Raw genomic sequence first — 22,968 nt, 5'->3', positions numbered from 1 at the left:
TGCGTTTTTCTGGAATTTGTTGTTGTTATTCTGTCTCTCACTGTTCAAATAAACCTACCATTATAATTATAGACTGATCATGTCTTTGTCAGTGGGCAAACGTACAAAATCAGCAGGGGATCAAATACTTTTTTCCCTCACTGTACTAACCTGGGGTAGTATGCAGTGTAGTTCATACTAACCTGGGGTAGTATGCAGTGTAGTTTATACTAACCTGGTATAGTATTCAGTGTAGTTTATACTAACCTGGGGTAGTATTCTGTGTAGTTTATACTAACCTGGGTAAGTATTCAGTGTAGTTTATACTAACCTGGGGTAGTATGCAGTGTAGTTCATGTTCATGTTCATGTAGAGCTGTGCAGGGTGGTGCTGTGGGGGGTAGTAGGCCAGGGTGGGGTGGGGGCTGTGTGGGGGCTGGGGGGTTCTGGGGGTGGCCAGTAGGGGGGGCTGGTACAGAGCAGCCTCAGTGAGCATGGCAGGAGAAGGGAACGCAGCATAGGCCGGAGGAGCCAGACCTGGGGAGAGGACAGAGAGGGAAGTTCAGAATTTCAGATACAGTAACATTCAACTACACAGGAATATTGGATCCTTATCATAATCTCAATATTATTACACCATCATAACATTATCATGCCTAAGCCTGCACATCAAACACAGATCTGCAAAGAGGAGTGGGACAAAATCCCTCCTGAGATGTGTGCAAACCTGGTTACCAACTACAAGAAACGTCTGACCTCTGTGACTGCCAACAAGGGTTTTGCCACCAAGTACGAAGTCATGTTTTGCAGAGGGGTCAAATACTTATTTCCCTCATTGAAATGCAAATCAATTTATAACATTTTTGAAATGCGTTTTTCTGGATTTTGTTGTTGTTATTCTGTCTCTCACTGTTCAAATAAACCTACCATTAAAATTATAGACTGATCATGTCTTTGTCAGTGGGCAAACGTACAAAATCAGCAGGGGATCAAATACTTTTTTTCCCTCACTGTATATATATAAATTGTCATACACAGTACACACACACTGACAAAAACTGGCAGTGAAACTCTTACGCCTCGATCAGACCGACACCGTCCTTGCATCAATGCTGCATAATACATTCTGCAGTCAAACCTTTTAAATATGTAATCCAACATTTTTACTGGATATGTGTTCAACAAAAGTTCAACATTCACCTTTTGTTACAATTTCTGTCAAGTCTACGCACAATTTGATGCATACGTTGGATATATCGAACCAATGCACCACACAGAACAACTGCAACTGCCTCTGCAAAGCAACGCTGCAAGGCAAACGCAGTGTTCTCTCTGCTACCCTACTGCAAGCCATACCGATGCACCAAGTCTGGAACCAACAAGACCTTGAACAGCTTCTACCACATACAATAAGACTGCTAAATAGTTCACCAAATAGCTACCGGACTATCTGCATTGACCCCCATTTGACTCATCGCATATGCTGCTGCTATTGTTTATTATCTATCCTGATTCATAGTCACTTCATCACTACCTATATGTACATATCTAGCTCGATTACCCCGTACCCTTGGACATCGACTCGGTAATGGTACCCCGTGTATATAGTGAAGTTATCGTTAGTCTATGTGTATGTATTCCTCCTGTTATACATTTTTGTTTTTCTCTGCATTGTTGGGAAGGGCCGTAAGTAAGCATTTCACTGTTAGCATACACCTGTTGTTTACCAACCATGTGACAAATAACATTTGATTTTGATTTGAATGTAGCTTAACTTATGGTGTACCAAAACGTAAAAACACTGTTGGTGTGCTCGAGGCGTTAGGTGCTTTGCTACTTCAAAGGTGTGGTGAACAGCGGGATACTTATATGCTACTACTTCCTTCAAACGTGCTACACCAATCAGGTTAGGTTACATAGGTATTGGTGCGCTATGTCCCGCCCTCACCTTTGCCAAGCGGCCAATAGGCCAACTCCCCTGGGAGCTTTGACTGAAAGTAAGAAGCTGAACTATACACAGGTAACTCCGTAAAAATTGCGAGGAAGAGAAAAAAAAACTTCAGGGCTTGTCATGGAGTTCGCGTGAAGGAAAACACGGATTTTTTTCCAACTTTCTTTACCAGTTAAACCAGTATCTCTGGATAGAACACACTCAAGTACTTGATCAGGTAGAGTCTTTGAACGAATCTCTTTCGTGTCCTCTTGAAAATAATCTTTCTTTCCCCCTATTCGTTTACTTGACTTCAATTGAATTTCCAGACCTTTTGTTTGCTCCTTATCACTGGAAAAGGTGAACCCTCGTGTTATTTTTATTTCATCTTTGCTTTTAATTGTAGTTTTTACCCTTGTGGTCCCTGATGGCTTCGCACAGTGATACTCTGGTGGTGTTCTTTGGGGCAACAGCTGGTGCAAATGGGGGTAAACTGGGTTCGGATGAGAGGGAAATAATTCTCTTGGTGTGGCAAATTGTGGATCTACATGAGAAAAAGGTACGGACTTTCTCAACCGTTGTAAAGGTTTCTTCTTTTTAGTGTTTTGTGTCTAAGTAGTGGACTCATGTTTTAACTTGACAGCTGACATATATTAATCAACAAAGGTACGCGTTCTGTAAATATTTGTGGGTCACAGTTTTTTAAAAGATAAGTGTGCATATGGGCCTCAACTAAACCAACCGATAGGCTGGGGGTGTGTAGCCTACACCTGTGTCAGATGTAATTTCAGTGAAATGCTTTAAATATAGGATGAAAGAAAGCGTACCTTTTTGGTTATATGTCAACGCCTTGACATTGGCAACTTTGCGTTGACAATTAGCTGCTTGTTTGACAATTAACTGCTTGTTTGATAGTCGGTGAGTTCATAAAATGGGCCTGTCATGTTTAGTACTGACTTGGGAAATTAGTTGTTGCGTTTTTACCAAGCTGTACTCTGTAGTTTAGAACTAAAATGGGTGGCACATGCCGTGGTGAAACACCGATTCCGTTCACAGGTTGGGAAACTTCAGAGACGTCTTGTGAAGCCCGATACTTTAGAGTTGACAGACCAGAGTGAAGAGGAGACTGGGCTGTCTGTGGACGAACTCTACAAGGCCGAACCTCTGGACAAAGTTCTGCAACAGGTGAGACTCATTTTGTCTGATTAGGCCTAATAGTGAAGATTCCTGTTCAGGCCCAATAGTGAAGATTCCTGTTTAGGACCAAAATCTCGAGTCTTGTCCTTTGCTTTCCTGCATTCTAAGACTTAAATATTTTAAAACTGACTCCAAAGAAAAGTTTAAGATGCTGAACAAATCTCTAATATGATAATGGCTGAACTTTAACTGGCAAAAACAACCATGCATGATAAGACTGACAGCATTCAAATGGTCTTTAACATCGCCAACCGCCTGGAGGGAGATAACAGGACATAACAAGCTTGATGGTGACGCTTTAGGGAAATGTTAAGGTGTGTCGATTTTCTCAGCGAATGGAAACCCCTGAAAGGTTTCTGACCATTAACAATTATTCCAATTGGTTGGCTGCTGTTTGGCCTATTAAGCTCTTTGACAGGCAGTGAGTAGTTACATCCAAAATGACACCCTATTCCCTATAGTGCACTACTTTTGACCAGAGCCCTATGGGAATAGGGTGCCATTTGGGACCAGCCCAGTGTAGAAGCTGGTTTGAGTAGGCTTGCTTGGCTAAGCAGTGACTGCCGTGGGGTTGAGGTAGGGACGGGGAGACAAGCAGGTCTAGTCTTGTCCCAGACTGATGCGAGCTGCTGACATCTGGAAGACTGAATGTTTACCTGGGAACGCAAAGAAACACGCCTCCTGGGCAGAGAGGACGGACAGAGAGAAAGAGGGGGAGTGAGGGAGACCCCTGGCCATAGTCTAGCACCTGTTTTCTCAGGCCAGGTAGTTGAGATGAGGCAGTCTGTTCCTGTTTATGATGACCAGGATGTGAATGTGTTTTCACGTTCCACCTCCCCAGGTATGTTTTGACAAAAGAAGGGCTTATGTTGCCAAACTTGTTTTTCAACCGCTCTGTCTGCCTGCAGTGCTGAGAGTATTTGTATGCACTCTGTAGGTAGGGAGTTACACCGAACCCCATCCCCGCCCCAGCAGTATTTCATAATTGAAAACCCCATATTACCAGGCTCTCCTAGTGATTTAGGGTTATGGTTTAGAGATGCTGTCTGACTCAGTGCTGTGGTCCTCTCCCATGCAACAAGCACAAGCAGGTTCGCTGAAGTGATCAATCCTTCCTAAACAACAACAATGTTTTTGCAATAAGGTCCCTGAGTTTGACAGTGCTCTTGTGGTTGTGGCTTGTGACACAATATAGATTTAGAGTAGATCCGTACTGCAAGATGCTCTCTCACTGCTGATTTCTGATTGCTGAAGTAATCTGTAGTTTGAGTTTCTCTACCTGCAAGCCGTACCAATTCCAGTTTGTTTTGTGAGTCTGTGGACCCTTTAAAGATTAACCAGAACAATCCATTTTTTACTGGCTTACCTCGGTCTGCTGGGCCACTTTCTCTTGCCATTGGTCAGGTTTAGTTTATTCATTCGTGTCTATTGATTTAAGCCAGGTAGTCAGTGGAGGAATGGAGATAAAGCTACATTCAACTAATGTGAGTCATAGGAGAGACTGCCTTTGGGGTTGTAGGTAGGAATAGCTAACTAACCTGGCAGAGACCATATCTCAGTGGACCTGACAATGTCATAAGGCCAGAGCAGCCTAGCCAAGGACGCAGATTTGTTTTCTTTGGTGAAAGATTTATTCAGTCGGAGAAAAATGGCAATCGAGATTAGAACTGGGCTGCACCCTTTCCATTGGGGGGGGACTTTAAACACTACTGTTCCTTGTGGATTTGTAGCCTGCCTTCCATTCAACATATCAACAACTTTCTCTCCCTAAGATTGAGTTTTTGTATTTTTTTTTTATGTCAGAATCCTGTTCTAGTTTCTTAGCTGTTCTCAGATCAATGGGTTTGTCTGGAAGACACTTGTGGTTTGGACTCATTGAACCCCAGTCAGTCTTAGGGCCTCCCTTTATTAGGGCCAGTATTTAGTGTGAAGAGCCTCAGATCAGTGCAGTGATAGTACACAGGCTCTGACTTGCTCTGTGCCAGGCAGCCTGGAGCAAAGCGTGTTCAGCTCTCTGTGCTGCTAGGTCTCTCTCACAGGTGGGGCAGCGTCACCCTGTTCCCAGGTTCTGAAGGCACTGGGGCAGGGCAGGTGCACAGCAGAGGCAGATAATGAAAGATAAAGGGCCAGCAGCAATAAAACTCTCCCTTGGTCTTCTCCCTTCCCATTCTCCAACAGCATTGTGCCTTGTAGAGAACAAACCAGAGGGTCCTATACAGACCCAGGATTGTAAACCTCTAATCTCCACAGTCCAGTCATAAAATGACAAGTCTGGGACAGTGGTGTGACTGTAACAGGCCTAGCCATGAGTACTGCCTGGTACTCCCTAACACCTTATCGTGAGCCTCACCACCACCCCTGCTCGACTCCTCTCCATGGGCCCGGCCTCAACACCATGCAAACACACCAGCTATAGCTTATACCAAAGAGAAAACACAGATGGTTCAAGGGTCAACTCCTACCTCACTCTCACCCATGGCACAGTGCAGCAGAGAACCACCCGCCCTCCCAATGGGGAAAATGAAACCAATGGTAATCAATGAATGGTTTGGCTGGCCTGGTCAGGTAGATTAGTGACCGTCTATGCACATGTTCTCATTTGTAGCATGTTGACATTTCCTATTCTGACTGCCTTATTGAGTTAATGTCTGGTACTTTCTCTGATTTAACCTTTGCTGCTAGTGTTGTCATATTTATCAGTACCTGTTCCCTTTGTTAGGCCTGTCCTGTTGGACATGTTTGCTCTAATAGCATGCTAGTTTGGCAGAGCGGATAGAGTACAGGGTGTGTCGCTTAGTTCCTTTAAACCATTTGTTTCTATTCCTAATCCGGCTGCTGATTGTGCAAGGCGGGGCTGCATAGCTGTGAAAACAGCCGCAAGCAAACGAACACCACACCTCACTCACCATGCATTAGGTTGAACACAACTACCTTTGCATCCTGGTCTGTTCCTGCTTGTCCTATTATCTATGGGACTACTTAAATGACTGGGTTCTATACCATAGATGTTACCAGATACATTACAGTATCTGTTGATACCCTATGACATACACTGTGTATCATCTGTCATGGCTCCCAGATGATGACACATTGACCTCTGGATCCTTGGCAGACAGTCTTTTCAGAGAAAGCCAGTCAGTAGTCTTAGGGGCCTATCTGACCGGCCCACATCAGCCAATGAGCTTCCTGTGTGTATCAGTCCTTCCCTAACCCAGATGTTATCATAGCATGGTGAACTGTAGCGCACCAGGCCCTGAAGTGGCATGGCATCCCACAGCTCCACGTGGCAAGACAGACCTGTCAATCAATAACCCAGTATCCTGGTCCCGGTCACCACGAGGACTCAACCATCTCATCCCTTTTAGGGTTTGATAGGTTCAGGATAGATGGAGTGATGAAGGGTTCAACAAAACTCTCCTTTGTTGTCTCAATACAATGCATATGATCATGGTATAGGGGGCCTAGTGTTTTTTTGTCCTGTGTGATGGTGTTTGTGGGTAACGGTCAGTGTGTTGAAATAGAGACCCTCATGAACATAATTATTTCCCTCAAGTTGAACTCCATAACCTCATGTAGATTAGTGAGAGCCAGGCAGGGGTCATGTTCAGTAGGGCGAAAACATTTTTGAAATGGGGAGGTACCACTTGACCAATAGGGACACAGATTTAAGCTTTCCGTTGCAATCATTTTCCTACGGTGTGCCCTACTTTAACAGCACCCATGGCTCCTCTCTCAGGCAGTTGAGTCGCCAGCTGTTGAGGTTGAGAGGTCATGGCCCTGTGTATATATCTCCTGGCTGTCCGTGTGGAGCATGCTCTAACACACACCAGCAGCAACACACTCGTACTGTCTGAAGGCTGGATGTCATATATGGCTAGTGGCCATGTGAAATTAGCCTCACTGACTGACTGACAATTAGTCACTAACGACCATTTAGATCTTCTGGACAGATAACATGGTATCCCTCTCTCAGTGGGACTGTAGCTTGTAGGGGATAAGTAGTAGCTAAACAAACCATGAATTTGAGAGTAGTGTTGCCTATTTGATGTGGGGTAAATTTAGTCATTATTTTTATATTCAGCATCACTCCGTCAAGGGAAATAGTTTTCTAACAAAGATATCTAGATATTTCAGGATGTTGTTGTATCTTTGGAAATAATCAGAATTCATGTAAATATTAGTTTTGGGAAAAGAAGTGGTCTCTTGGCACAACTTACGGGTATGGGGTAAATTGAGCCGCGAAACAGGGTAAGTTAAGCCGCCTACAAATGTCTGTACTGAATGAAGTATTACCACTACCTTTTTAAAACCATGCCCATCTTTATTTCCCAAACACAATTCAACACAATCAAAATGGCTTTTTTGGCTTAACACCTAACAAACACTTGAGCTCACCTAACAAACACTTGAGCTCATAGACTGGAGCTCTATGTTAAGGCTGTCGGTTATTTATTTTACTGTCGTAGCCGACGTGTATACTGTTGAGTTGTCAGCGTACATAGAAACACAGGCTTTATTAAAGGTCAGTGGAATATCATTAGTGAAAACGATAATGGCCCAGCCAGCTGCCCTGCGGAACACCACACAACAGAATTTGCATTATAGAGGCTTCCGTGCTAGGTTTAGGACCTCCTATTGAAGCTTATAGAGACCCCAACTGAGGTATAGAACAATCTTTAAATGATCTACTGTGGTTTATATACAAGCCCTGTGTAGCTCAGTTGGTAGAGCATGGCGCTTGCAACGCCAGGGTTGTGAGTTCGATTCCCACGGGGGGCCAGTATGAATCTAAAAAATAAATAAATGGCATGCATTCACTAACTGTAAGTCGCTCTGGATAAGAGTGTCTGCTAAATGACTAAAATGTAAATGAAACCTCTTAACACAATACATTAATTTGACTTGGTGAAATTTATTTTTATTTTTTTACCTAACTTGCTTACCACATTTTCCATGTGGTTACTCCCTTCAGACTCCATAAAATTATGACCGCTTCCTCAATATTTGGTCAAATGATACATTTTGTGTATGGTTTCCTACAAACAAGGGCGTTTCAACTTACCCTTTTGGCTCAACTTACCCCACTCTCCCCTAATAGACAGGATACCAAAATGATACCCTCAAAAAAGGAAGCCAGCCTAGCTAGAAATGGAATTGGAGCACCAACTGGCAAATTGGAGAGGTCAGTTTGTTGGTTGAGGTGATGGTGAGACATTATGTCTGTTGACTGTTCAAAGACACCAGTAAAGTTTACACAACACTAGTAATGGGCCCCATTTAAATGTGATGATTACTAAACACATACCTATTTGGGAGTCACTGCTGCGGGGCTTGGTCATTGGCTGAGTGTTTTTATAGGGGCTAGTGATTGGCGAACATTGTTTATAGGAAGCGAAGCAGTGGCTGGTTTCTCTGGCTGGGGTTGGTTGTTTTCACCTGTCCTGTCTCATCTTGGTCTGGTCGTGACAGTTGGTCTAACTGCTAAGTGAAGTCCCTGATCCAGGTGCTGATTAGCACCACGATCCCTCGTCTGCTTCCTCGCTATGCAAACACCTGAAAAAACCTATTGGACCCCCCCCCTCCCCATTTATAAGATGCGCGCACACACACGCACGGTACAGAACGTAGCGTTCACATCCGTCAATCTCAGGACGCCTCCCTACCTGTTGATCCCCCAGAACTCAAACCTACCTGTTCAGGGAACTTGTTTGTACCAGTGGGCTTATTTAAAGACTTGGCCTATTTAAAGTGTTAAAGGTTAGAAACACTGCTAATTCTTATGGGAGGGAACTCCCTGAGCACTGTTATTTGAAAACAAATCAAGCATAACCTGGCTATAAGGTATAACCTGGCTATAAGGTGAATGCACCAATTTGTAAGTCGCTCTGGATAAGAGCGTCTGCTAAATGACGAAAATGTAAATGTAGTTAGTAGCGTGCTGCAGCAAAGCAGAATTAATCAGTACTGTGTTACTCTGTGGTTTTTCCAGAGGTGACATTGGCACTCCCATGTTTGTCTGCTGGCCACAAGTGGTTTACACTGAATCTCTAAAAGACCACAGGCAACTACTTGGCTGATAACCAACAAAGTAAAGTCATACTTTAGTTTGGTTGTGTGTGTTTGACTCATCTTCGGATGGGGCCACAGTGTCTCCGGACCGCTCCTGTCTCAGCCTCCAGTATTTATGCTGCAGTAGTTTATGTGTCGGGGGGCTGGGGTTAGTTGGTTATACCTGGAGTACTTCTCCTGTCTTATCCAGTGTCCTGTGTGAATTTAAGTATGCTCTCTCTAATTCTCTCGTTCTCTCTTTCTCTCTGAGAACCTGAGCCCTAGGACCATACGTCAGGACTACCGGGCATGCTGACACCTTGCTGTCCCCAGTCCGCCTGGCCTTGCTGCTATTCCAGTTTCAACTGTTCTGCCTGCGGTTACGAAACCCCTACCTGTCCCAGACCTGCTGTTTTCAACTCTTAATGATCGGCTATGAAAAGCCAACTGAGAGACCTGAGCCCTAGGACCATACGTCGGGACTACCGGCCGTGGTGACTCCTTGCTGTCCCCAGTCCGCCTGGCCTTGCTGCTATTCCAGTTTCAACTGTTCTGCCTGCGGTTATGGAACCCCTACCTGTCCCAGACCTGCTGTTTTCAACTCTTAATGATCGGCTATGAAAAGCCAACTGAGATTTATTCCTGATTATTATTTGACCATGCTTGTCACTTTTGAACATTTTTGAACATCTTGGCATGGTTCTGTTATAATCTCCACCCGGCACAGCCAGAAGAGGACTGGCCACCCCTCATAGCCTGGTTCCTCTCTAGGTTTCTTCCTAGGTTTTGGCCTTTCTAGGGAGTTTTTCCTAGCCACCGTGCTTCTACACCTGCATTACTAGCTGTCTGGGGTTTTAGGCTGGGTTTCTGTACAGCACTTCGAGATATTAGCTGATGTACGAAGGGCTATATAAAATAAAATTGATTGATTGATTGTATGTTCTCACAATAACTCTCCTCTTGTATCTTTCTTCATTCACTCCCTACAGTTCCAGCAGTCCGTCTCAGCGGAGGTGAAGGCTCTGGGCAGAAGTTCCTACACACTGTGTGTCGACGGGCCCCTCATCATACGACAGGCCCTTCACCCTGAGGCCTCCAAGAAGGTATTGAGTGGCCCTTGATCTTCTAACCTACCATTTAGGGGAAATGTAGCCATTTTGTTAGAAAATATAATTGCCCTTATTTACTGACCTAGTTTTTAGGGGAATTTCCAACATGTATATGGAAAAGGTATTATGTGAATCAGTCTCTAGGACTTTGTTTAGGTGAAGGAGGCACAATGCTATAATTCAGTCCAGATATTGAGTCTTTGGTATTTGTTTGTGTATATTCTTTACATTTGACCTTGTTAGCCACACGTGTAAGTTGTACTTCCTGGGTCACAGTTAGCAGTATTTCTCCTGTGCTTGTCTTGTGTTGAGCAGTAACATGTCATAATCTGCACAGGAATGCTAGCTATCCACACAATCATCCGGAGATGGCGTCCTGTCCTCTCTTTTTTCTTTCACTTTCCTTTTCATCTCATCCCCTCTTTCTTCATCTCTTTATGCCGCCTATACCTGGCTCCCTCCTTCATTGCGTCACTCCTATTATCCCTTATTTTCATGAGGTCTGTCTACAGAGTATTCTACTATTCAGTGAATGTTGAATAGACTAATGACAACGACCTGTTGTGTGTTTCAGAACCTGGTCCTGCCAGAGTGTTTCTACTCCTTTGTGGATGTGAGGAAAGAGTTTCACAAATGTTGTCCCAACGTTGGACAGGTCCAGGACCTCACACTGCCCTCTATGCTAGAATGTAAGTCAGGGTTAGATTAAAAATGTCAGTCAACACTTTTGATGTTCCTAGTACTTATACAAATGACAGATAAACTATCCTTACCTGTGTGTAGATGTGTGCATCCCAGAACTTCCCCTGTCAGAGCAGGTGATGGGGCTGAAGGAGGTGAGGAGTATGGTCCAGCTCTCCCTGCACATCCTGGCTGAGCCATACAGTACGTCTATAAATCTCTCTTTTGCTATCCCTCTCTTTAGCCCACATTTCCCCCCGCTCTCTGTCTGTGCCAGTCCCACCTGGCCACCCCACAGCCCTGTCAATCTCTCTAGGCTAGGTGGCTAACAGGAATGCTGCTGAAGTTGCAGGCTGGCAGGCCAGACCTGTTGAGCATGAAACAACCTGGCAACGCGGAGCAACACTAAAAACAACATTTGTTGTATTGTTTAGTCTGAATAGAAGTGAAGTCAATTGGCTTCTGTTGGCAGATCCAATGTCAAGCCTAATGTGAAGTAATTTTTTTATCAGTATGGTACTTTTGATTGTAAATGTGGATAGAAGTTTGATGCGTATTGTTAATTAGTGTTTGAACCTCTTCCAGACCACAAATTCTCATGCTTTGAAGCTGTGAAGTACAAGCTTGAATCGGGAGCATGGTATGTATATTCTCAGTGCATCGACTTAATGTTACCTCATTCAACCATGAGGTTGTGTGGCCACGTCTCTATACTAAACCTGTTGTTTAGTGTTTACTGTAGTTGAAGCCTAACCGTCCCTCCCATGTTCAGAGCCAGGCTCTTAGCATTGATTACAGCAACAAGAGAAACCACAAGCGTGTCATTAAACCACTCCAACTTTGCCATTAAGTACTCAACTGGCTATTCAGTAGCACCACACAAATCCCACTACGGTGTCCAATACCCATTGCCTTGACAACCCCTGGAATTTGTGTTGCTGTGTTAGAGTAGTGTGAAGTAGACTGTTAAACTGCATAAGTCCCAATTTTTACCATGTCTCTCTTTGATGAAGACGACTTACTGAAACACTTTGGTTTTTTAACAATATAGAAGTACTATTCAAGCCATTTACATTGTCTTCAAAGAGTTTCTGAACATTACTCTCTCTCTGGTGTCTCATGCAGCATTGTGTGAGTTCAGTGTGTAACAGTTAAACACCATTCCCCATGTTGACCGTGCCTCTGGTTTGTCCCCTGCAGCAGTAAGACCGAACCAGTGGACAGTGAGACAGTGATCAGAGCCAGAGGGTTGCCATGGCAATCCTCTGACCAGGACATCGCCCGCTTCTTCAAGGGCCTCAACATCGCCAAGTACGTTACCAAAACATGACTGTGTGTGTGTCATGTGATTAAGCCACGTTTCCACTGAGAATGGGCGACTAACACCCACAATAAGTTGTACATGCAGCTTTGTCTCCATAGAGGGTCAAATTGTGCTTACCCTTCCTCCAACCTCTCCCTGTGTGTATCTCTAGGGGTGGTGTGGCCCTCTGTCTGAACGCCCAGGGCAGGAGGAACGGTGAAGCCCTGGTTCGTTTCATCAACCAGGAGCACAGAGACCTGGCCCTGGAGAGACACAAACACCACATGGGCAGCAGATACATTGAGGTCAGCATCCGTCTAAGACAGCAGCCCCTACGTCTAACACAGCCATACCATTACTGTTGCATCACTTATGGATCCAATACCGTTACAGCATCATCTATCCAGCCAATACTGTTACAGAGAAAAAAATTAATGCTTTCCAACTGTAGCACACAGTGCATGTTGCATTGGTCAGATGAAAGGCCATTTAGAGTTGCTAAAAGTCTCCTCTCATCCTCACAGGTCTACAAAGCCACAGGAGAGGAATTCCTCAAGATTGCTGGAGGTCAGATTTCAGACTTTTCCCCCTTCCCTGTCTCTTCCCTTGCTTCCTATGAAGCCATGTTGAACGTTTCTCTGTTAGTGTGTGGTAGTGTAGCTTTCTATTACATTCCCCCCCATATCCCAGACAGACCCAAGACAGACCCCCCTGCCTCTCAAACAGCAGCTCTTTCCTGAGCAGAGCGGAGAGTATAGAGTAGAGACTAGAGGAACTGTCCCTGTTCCCCTGCCCTGTACCGCTCCGGTTCTCTGGCTTATCCTGGGGGAATGAAAGGCGCTTTGTGAGCCTCACCCCCTCCCCTCTCTCACCCCTCAGAGGCTAGTTGGTGGAAGGTAACTTTACCCCTGGCCGACAGTGTCTCACCTCATCCTCCCGGCGGCCAGTGAAAGGCCCAGCTCAGGGCCACACAAAGGGGGTGTGAATAGACAAAGAGCAGAGCTGATACAGGAGAGAGGGCAGGGGAGAGACTAGTGTCTGTCTGTGGACTCTAGCCAGACGACTGGAGATCTATAATGTCTGACAAAACATTGTACTTCCAGCAGATACTGTCGGCCCTAGACTCTGACTCACTGCTCTTGTTTTAATGTCTACTCTTGTATTTTAAGTAATGTAATGCATTTGATCATTTTATTTATTAGTGGCAACAATCAACTCCTCAGAATAATCTGCATGTAAAAGGGACCAAGTAATTAGCTAAAGTGTGAACTTTTAACTCCTAGTTAATTCAGTTTCCTCTCCCTCTGTGTGACTGTAGGCACATCCAACGAGGTGGCCCAGTTCCTGTCCAAGGAGAACCAGGTGATCATCAGGATGAGGGGTCTTCCCTTCACCGCCTCTCCCCAGGAGGTGTTGACCTTCCTGGGGGCCGACAGCCCCGTGACGGACGCCAGCGAGGGCCTACTCTTCGTAAAGTACCCCGATGGGCGGCCCACAGGCGACGCCTTCGTCCTGTTCTCCTGTGAGGAGTACGCCCTGAACGCCCTGAAGAAACACAAGCAGATCCTGGGCAAGAGATACATCGAGCTGTTCAGAAGCACTGCAGCTGAGGTCCAACAGGTAAAACACAGCACAATCACTGTTTATCGATGTAGTAGACAGTCACTATGAGGTAGAGCTGTTCAGAAACACTGCAGCTGAGGTCTGACAGGTACGGTGTAGTAGAATGTAGAGCTGTTCATAAGTACTGCAGCTGAGGTGCAGCAGGTATGGTGTAGTATACTGCAGGTATGGTGTAGTATACTGCAGCTGAGGTGCAGCAGGTATGGTGTAGTATACTGCAGGTATGGTGTAGTATACTGCAGGTGAGGTGCAGCAGGTATGGTGTAGTATACTGCAGGTATGGTGTAGTATACTGCAGGTGAGGTGCAGCAGGTATGGTGTAGTATTCTGCAGGTGAGGTGCAGCAGGTATGGTGTAGTATACTGCAGGTGAGGTGCAGCAGGTATGGTGTAGTATTCTGCAGGTGAGGTGCAGCAGGTATGGTGTAGTATACTACAGGTGAGGTGCAGCAGGTATGGTATTTTGCAGGTGAGGTGCAGCAGGTATGGTGTAGTATACTGCAGGTATGGTGTAGTATACTGCAGGTAGGGTGTAGTATACTGCAGGTATGGTGTAGTATACTGCAGGTATGGTGTAGTATACTGCAGGTGAGGTGCAGCAGGTATGGTGTAGTATACTGCAGGTATGGTGTAGTATACTGCAGGTATGGTGCAGCAGGTATGGTGTAGTATACTGCAGGTGAGGTGCAGCAGGTATGGTGTAGTATACTGCAGGTATGGTGTAGTATACAGCAGGTATGGTGCAGCAGGTATGGTGTAGTATACAGCAGGTATGGTGTAGTATACTGCAGGTGAGGTGCAGCAGGTATGGTGTAGTATACAGCAGGTATGGTGTAGTATACTGCAGGTGAGGTGCAGCAGGTATGGTGTAGTATACTGCAGGTGAGGTGCAGCAGGTATGGTGTAGTATACTGCAGGTATGGTGCAGCAGGTATGGTGTAGTATACAGCAGGTGAGGTGCAGCAGGTATGGTGTAGTATACAGCAGGTATGGTGTAGTATACAGCAGGTATGGTGCAGCAGGTATGTTGTAGTATACAGCAGGTATGTTGTAGTATACAGCAGGTATGGTGTAGTATACTGCAGGTGAGGTGCAGCAGGTATGGTGTAGTATACAGCAGGTATGGTGCAGCAGGTATGGTGTAGTATACAGCAGGTATGGTGTAGTATACTGCAGGTGAGGTGCAGCAGGTATGGTGTAGTATACTGCAGGTATGGTGTAGTATACTGCAGGTGAGGTGCAGCAGGTATGGTGTAGTATACTGCAGGTATGGTGCAGCAGGTATGGTGTAGTATACTACAGGTGAGGTGCAGCAGGTATGGTGTAGTATACTGCAGGTATGGTGCAGCAGGTATGGTGTAGTATACTGCAGGTGAGGTGCAGCAGGTATTGTGTAGTATACTGCAGGTATGGTGTAGTATACTGCAGGTATGGTGTAGTATACTGCAGGTGAGGTGCAGCAGGTATGGTGTAGTATACTGCAGGTATGGTGCAGCAGGTATGGTGTAGTATACTGCAGGTATGGTGTAGTATACTGCAGGTGAGGTGCAGCAGGTATGGTGTAGTATACTGCAGGTATGGTGCAGTATACTGCAGGTATGGTGTAGTATACTGCAGGTATGGTGTAGTAGAATGTAGAGATGTTCATAAGTACTGCAGGTGAGGTGCAGCAGACGGTGTTTAGGGACTTAATGGGGTTGTTTCTTTACTACTTATCCTGCTATCAGAGATGCATCAAGCTGTTCCCTTGTACTGCAGCCACGGTGCAACAATTACATTATAGTAGACAGTCACTGTAAGGTAGAGATGCATAGAGCGTTTTAGAAGTACAGTTGAGGTCCAACGGGTACAGTGTTCTAGGCACTGCCTGTCACTTGAGGTCATTTCTTTAGAAAGGAGGACTACTGGAGATAAACCTCTTTCTCCATATTTAACCAGTTCTCTTATTTTCGTCTGAAATGAGTGTTACTGTACATGTTGTGCAATGAGTATTGTCTTTACAGCGTAAGACATGACTAAAGTTGGAGAAGGACTATACGTGACACAGCATAGAATGTGGTCCCCATGAGTCAGTTGGCTGGAGGATGGTGCTTGTGTCGTGACACCAGAGATGTTAGTTTGACTGTATTAGATAAAAGCTTATTGTAAATGACGATCAACATGACTCAACACAACAGAGAAACACGACTTTGTCGTCTGACCTTTTGACCTCTGCCCTCTCTGTTAGGTCCTGAACCGGTACATGTCCACCCCTCTGATCTCCACGCTGCCCTCCTCTTCCATGGTCCCCATGCCGGTCCTGGCCACACCCCCCTACCTGGCGACTGGCAGCACGCGGGACTGTGTCCGTCTGCGAGGTCTACCATACACCGCTGCTATAGAGGATATACTGGAGTTCATGGGAGAACACACTATTGATATTAAACCACATGGGGTTCATATGGTGCTCAACCAACAGGTACTGGTACACACACACGTGCGCTTGTGCCATGATACTTTCACCCATCTTATATTAAACACTTAGCGCAGATGAAGTGATGGGTACAAGCCGAGGAATCGGAAGCAGCTTTACACTATTGAGATGCAACCAAAGTTCCTACCCTAACCCTTCCAACAGCCCATCTTTCTCATCTCTAACCTCCCTCTCCTCTCCAGGGTCGTCCCTCAGGTGACGCCTTCATCCAGATGAAGTCAGCTGACAGGGCGTTCATGGTGGCCCAGAAGTGCCATAAGAAGATGATGAAGGATCGCTATGTGGAGGTGTTCCAGTGTTCTACTGAGGAGATGAGCTTCGTCCTGATGGGAGGAACACTCAACCGCAGCGGCCTGTCCCCTCCACCCTGCAAACTACCCTGTAAGTCTATAATAGATCTAGCTGAATCACTGCATGTCCCATTGATGTTTTACAACATATCACGTAGAACAGAGAATATGTAGCGAGGACAGTGGAAGTAGCTTTCAGAAATGCTTCTTTATTATTCAAATGGACATGTTTCAGTCATGGTTATGCCTTGTTAATGGTTTGTTCAGGGAACATATTACACAGGCAGGGTCAGCTGTAGTAATTATGCCCTCCATATTAGTTGTATAATGTAGGGTGGTGTAACACACCAATTAAAACTATGAAGGGTTTGTTTGCATACACACGGTTAAAGTGGGTGTCTATCCCAGTGTACTTTGTTCTATTAGTGCCCTGTTGCTATAGAGATTAGATTCCTGCTTATCATATCACTAGAAGGCAGTGCATGCTCTTGGTGTGGCTATTGGCTGTTGTGAATTCCGTCTGGTGTCACCATTGGCTGTTGTGAATTCTGATGGCCACACTTTGAGAGCAGTTACTCAAATGGCGGTTTCTGTTTGCTGTTGACTTTTTTCCCTTTATTCAACCTCATGTTTGACATCAACTGTAATCTCACTGGCTTGACCTGGAGTTATGGCAGTCACTCGCTCAGGTTGCCAGGTTGGTAGCCGAGTGTACCTAGAACGCTCATCCCCACAAGGTCACTTGGGTTGCCAGATTGGTTAGAGATGAGTGTACGTTACCTGGCTGGCAACCCTTAACCCTACAAAGTCAGTCACTCTCACTCAGGTTCCCAGGTTAGTGAGCGGAGTGTAGTCCACCTGTTAACCCCTCAGGCCCACAAGGTCACTTGAGTTGCCAGTTTGGTGACCAGTCACTCAGGTTACCAGATTGTAGTGGAGTGTACAATACGTGGCAACCTTCAGCCTAACAAGGTCACTTAAGTTGCCAGATTGGTTAGGGGAGTGTACCTGCAAACCCACCCTCAGCCCACAAGGTCATCTGACTGTGTTTTGTGTCAATGTGGCCCACAGACCCATACAGCCTGTTTGTGTATAAATGCGCTGTCCCTCCCTCCCTCAGTCCCTCAGTGTGTTTATGTTGTAGGGTTAGGGCAGCACCAAGGACAGACCTGGAGCAACTTTCTGAGTAGGATACTATCTTGAGGCTTTTATGTGACTAATATATACAGTCTTATCAATCATATGAAAAACTAGAGTTTTTCCTAGCCACCATGCTTCTACATCTGCATTGCTTGCTCTTTGGGGTTTTGGGCTGGGTTTCTGTATAAGCACTTAGTGACAACTGCTGATGTAAAAAGGGCTTTATAAATCAATTGGATTGATGTTGTATGGCACATGGAGCTGTAGTCCCCTGTAGCTCAGTTGGTAGAGCATGGCGCTTGCAACGCCAGGGTTGTGGGTTCATTTCCCATGGGGGGCCAGTATGAAAAATGAATGCACTCACTAACTGTAAGTCGCTCTGGATAAGAGCGTCTGCTAAATGACTAAAATGTAAATGTATGATGGTTCAGTGTTTGATGTGCAGGCTTAGGCATGATAATGTTATGATGGTGTAATAATATTGAGATTATGATAAGGATCCAATATTCCTGTGTAGTTGAATGTTACTGTATCTGAAATTCTGAACTTCCCTCTCTGTCCTCTCCCCAGGTCTGGCTCCTCCGGCCTATGCTGCGTTCCCTTCTCCTGCCATGCTCTCTGAGGCTGCTCTGTACCAGCCCCCCCTACTGGCCACCCCCAGAACCCCCCAGCCCCCACACAGCCCCCACCCCACCCTGGCCTACTACCCCCCACAGCACCACCCTGCACAGCTCTACATGAACATGAACATGAACTACACTGCATACTACCCCAGGTTAGTATAAACTACACTGAATACTACCCCAGGTTAGTATAAACTACACTGAATACTACCCTAGGTTAGTATAAACTACACTGAATACTACCCTAGGTTAGTATGAACTACACTGAATACTACCCCAGGTTAGTATGAACTACACTGCATACTACCCCAGGTTAGTATGAACTACACTGCATACTACCCCAGGTTAGTATAAACTACACTGCATACTACCCCAGGTTAGTGTAAACTACACTGAATACTACCCCAGGTTAGTGTAAACTACACTGAATACTACCCCAGCTTAGTGTACAAACCACACAACCATTTCCCTCTGGGGTTTTGTCAATATGAACTGTATATCCTCTTGTGTCATGTGTGTATGCAGTTCAAAGTGCCATGTTCCAGTGTCAAAATCAATACCCAACATATTCTGGATAATGTACACTTGCTTCCAAAGTAAAAAAAACTATCTGTTTCTCTCTCTTGCTCTAGCCCCCCAGTCTCTCCCTCCACGGTGAGCTACTTTGCATCTCCTCCAGGGTCAGTAGCGTTAGCGGCCCAGCAGCCCCATGCCCAAGGCCATGTTGCCTCTCCCATGATGCCCCAGCACGGCGCTCTAGTCAGGATGCAGGGTCTGCCCTACAATGCCGGGGTCAAAGACATCCTCAGCTTCTTCCAGGGATACCAGGTCAGAACCCCCAATATACCCCCCACTACTAACCCTCTCCTTTTCCCTCCATAGTCCCCTAAAACAGTCTCTGCTGCCCTCTACCCCCAGTCTCCTTAGTTCCAGTCTCCCCAGTCCCACTCCTCAATCTCCATTGCAGTTTAATGTGTGTCTTGGTGATTTCTTTGCCACTATTTTTTGTGTGTTTTGTCCCTTTTCATATACAGACTAAGATCCCACTATTTTACCATAGCAGCTTTTTGTAGGGGTAGGGGGTAAAAACATGGCAAATTAAAAGCCACCTAAAAACCTAGTCATGATTCCTGCATTTTCACAGACGCTGTAACCAAAATACAGGTATTGGGTCTGTGTGATTGGTTTTCTGCTTTTTGCAGGTAAATTCATTAACACTTCCATTGTTTTAACACCTCCCTAATTTGAAATGCAAACAGCCCCCATGGTTTAACAACACCCCCATCCCTCCCAATTTGCCATTTACCCACTGACATGTATAAAAGGAGTATACCTGCAATTGAGTGGTAAATAACAGGCTGTTTGAAAGGGGCTTATATAAACATTGCGTTGTAACATACCACATCTTGTGTCTGATGCGGGTATATGTTTGTGCCTGTGTGTGACAGCCAATAGCAAAGCAGAATGTTCTGCTAGTTTTTGCAGGGTTTAGGGGCTGTCGGTTAGAGTCCTGCATCGGGTCGGTTCCCCGCGGTTGACCTGCAAAAAAATCAGCTAGCGGGAGCAATGAAAACGTTATTTCAACCCATGGGTCGGTTTGCGGTTCAGAACAATTATATTGCGGGTCGGAAGCATTTTAAATCAAGATAAAATATTTTTTTACAAACCCAGGAGCTTATTGTGTTGAGAATTCCGTTCTGTGAGCGGTGAGACAGACATGTAGGCTACCAGCCATGCACGCAGTGGATCAGGGAACTATCCATTGTGTGGTGCTGGAATATGTTGCCAAGTGTAATTTCCCTGGATAGTGTAGCTCAGGCAAAAATGTCTAACATAGACCTAACTGGAAAAATAAAAATAAAGGTTATGAAATACACCATCGTGGAAACAGGTGCTGCACGAGTTTTGTCAGCTAAAGGCTTTCATTAGGTAAGAAGGCTAATTAGAAGGCCCTTGTTTCAGAGTGATTTGAGTTGTCAATTGTAAAAATAAAAAGATATCGGCTTGGTTTCCTTTTATCCAAATGTTCAATAGACATGCAAACAAATGAATTCATGCAGGGAGGGAATAATGGCCTACTACTCTGGAGTAATGGAAACAATAAAATTGATGTTATTTGGTGGGTCACAGATCAGCTCTCGGAACAATTCTATGCGGGAGAGTCGGGTTGAGGAGAAAAATCTGTCCTGGTGTCAGATGGGGCTCTAAATTGGTTTGGGGCGAGTGCGGCTCTGACTTGTGTTACATAAACTGTAAAAATAAAATGTTATTGGTCGCGTACACATTTTGCAGATGTTATCACGGGTGCAGCGAAATGCTTATGTCTCTAGCGCCTACAGTGCAGTAATACCTAACAATACACACAAATCCCCCAAAATTTTAAATTTAAGAAATACCTGGACAAACTGTCCAAACCCTTCTTATTCCATAATAGCATATTTGTATAATTCCCCAAACTATAACCCCACCTCATGACAAAACCAGCTTTATGTTTAACTACAAGCCTGTAGGCAAACCATCATTCACCATTGACCAGTCACTATGCTCATATATTAGCTACCAGAATGCTTTATTGCAACACCAAGCATGGTTCAGCCGTGCTGCATATTCAATAAGGAACACGTGTGCACTTGTGCTCTCCCCTTCTCTTACTTCTCCCTCATTGGCTGACTGGCTGAGTAGGTGGAGTGAGTCTACAGAGGAGGTATGAACTGAACTCTCACAGTACTGTGACTGACTGGGCTGGTTGGGCAAGGTGTATTAGGTGTTCTAGGATACAGGGATGGGGCTGGGGCTGGGATGTTTTTGTAAAAGGGTTTGGGTCTCTTTGTGCTCTTAAAGGTTTGTTTAGAAAAGTTGCTGCTGGTTTTTAATGTCATAGGTATGTGTTTTCCTTGGGGCTAACTCTTAAGTTCCCAGCATGTGAGATCACCTGACCAGTTACTGTAAGGCTTTTCAGTCATACGCTGTGTGTGTGTGCTAAAGAGTGTGTGTTGCTGTGTTCAGTCCTGACTCTTGGCTAAACCACTGTAATCTCATCCTGACTGATTATCCCCTGGTTTTTGCTATCTGGCTCAATTATAAACTTGTTGTGCTATCTCTGACTGAGCACTCAGTTTGGGTGAGAAACTGTTCTGATTGGTGTCTTACATACATTACACTTATAGTGTATGCATGTATGTTCCAATGACAGTTGTTGGGGACTTGTAGTGTGGTGTATCTACATTTAAAACGTGTGTATCTAGGTTTTAAACTGTGAGTTTATTTATGTGGTGTGTGTGTGTATATAATGCTCTACTGAGTCCACCTGTCTGACTGTGAAACTCATTACACTGTAGTACTCTCCTGAAGACTACAGCAGCATGGTTCAGATGAGTCAGGGACAGACCAGGAGTCTGATCCAGCCCAAAGAGTGGCTCTGTCTGTAGGGAGACTAAGGTAAGTTAACACCCTCAACCCCCTCAACCCCCTGTACCTCGCATGGCCCCCCCGTCTGCCTGCCTGCCAGTCCACCTGCCGAACACCAAATCAACAGTGTGCTCCAGAGTGAATCTCTCTCTCTTTCTATCTCCCTTCCTCTCCTCTCTAACTATTTATCTAGCCCTTGACCTGAGTGTGCTACCCTAGTGGTGTTCTTTCTGAGTTTATTAACACAATTGCTAACCTGCTCCCACAGACTGATCAGGGGATTGCTTTTGGACTGAAGCTCTTCTAAAGGGAAGCATGCATTAGAAGGAATTGCATTGGCCTGTGGTTTCTCGTCTTTGACTCATCCAACTCTACTGGTTTGATCAATGCAGGATCTCTTCTCTAACTACTGGTTTGATCAATGCAGGATCTCTTCTCTAACTACTGGTTTGATCAGTGCAGGATCTCCTCTCTAACTCTACTTGTTTGATCAGTGCAGGATCTCCTCTCTCCTTTGCCTGATTGTGGCCCCCTGGTGTTGGGATGGTGCTAATGACTGAGCGGTGTGGCCTCTATCCCCTCTCTCTCTCGCTCCACACCTCTTTACATCCCTCCTCCATCTCCTGTGGTTTGTTGCCTCCAGCTCCAGCCGGACTCCATCCTCCTGTTGTACAACTTCAGCGGCCAGCGTAGTGGCGAGGCCCTGGTCACCTTCCCCAGCGAGGAGTCAGCCAGGCGGGCCGTGGCCGAGCGCTCCAACCACCCCCTGTCTGGTCTCCCCGTCCACCTGCTGGTGTGCTGCAACTGACCGTGACCAGCTGACCGCGACCATGGAGGGATGAGCCGAGGACCGCAACTGCTGACACCGTTTCTCTCTCCCTCGTCACTCCCTCGCCCTCTCCCTCCACTACTGATGGACACACCTCTTTTTCCCCACAAACAATCCGCCGACCCCCCCCTCTTTCACGCTCCCTCTCAACATTCATACACAGACCGACAGACACCTCTCCCCACAGCACTAGGTTGTACACATATTTATATATGATGCACGTCATCCTTTCTGTGTGTCTGGCTCGAAGTGCCTTGTGTTAATACTTCCATAACATCCACCGACGATGACAATGATATTTACCACTCACCTAAAGCATGAAACCACGTCTCCCTTT

General features: G+C 45.5%; 1 protein-coding gene across 4 annotated transcripts; it reads left to right on the top strand.

The window, feature by feature from the left end:
* The first annotated feature begins 1,956 nt into the window (after positions 1-1,956).
* On the top strand, positions 1,957-22,755 carry esrp2 (epithelial splicing regulatory protein 2). Of its 4 annotated transcripts, none has more exons than XM_041895353.2 (17): positions 1,957-2,146; positions 2,315-2,467; positions 2,965-3,093; positions 10,143-10,256; positions 10,837-10,951; positions 11,046-11,147; positions 11,529-11,583; positions 12,144-12,254; positions 12,419-12,551; positions 12,771-12,813; positions 13,565-13,866; positions 16,096-16,326; positions 16,524-16,722; positions 18,342-18,546; positions 19,027-19,222; positions 21,077-21,098; positions 21,733-21,811. In XM_041895353.2, the coding sequence occupies exons 2-16, from the start codon at positions 2,336-2,338 to the stop codon at positions 21,083-21,085; spliced, it is 2,076 nt and encodes a 691-aa protein (XP_041751287.1). In that variant the 5' UTR covers positions 1,957-2,146; positions 2,315-2,335; the 3' UTR covers positions 21,086-21,098; positions 21,733-21,811. The 4 variants fall into 4 exon arrangements, with proteins under 4 accessions (XP_041751287.1, XP_041751281.1, XP_045080977.1 ...); XM_041895347.2 differs by lacking the exon at positions 21,077-21,098 and adding an exon at positions 22,446-22,755 and having other exon boundaries at positions 1,959-2,146; positions 21,733-21,832; XM_045225042.1 differs by lacking the exon at positions 21,077-21,098 and adding an exon at positions 22,446-22,755 and having other exon boundaries at positions 1,959-2,467; positions 21,733-21,832.
* The last annotated feature ends 213 nt before the right edge of the window (positions 22,756-22,968 follow it).

Source organism: Coregonus clupeaformis, chromosome 15, assembly GCF_020615455.1.
Source record: "Coregonus clupeaformis isolate EN_2021a chromosome 15, ASM2061545v1, whole genome shotgun sequence".
Classification (NCBI taxonomy): Eukaryota; Metazoa; Chordata; class Actinopteri; order Salmoniformes; family Salmonidae; genus Coregonus; species Coregonus clupeaformis.
The sequence above is the reverse complement of the archived record's forward strand: the minus strand, read 5'-3'. Positions and strand labels throughout refer to the sequence as shown.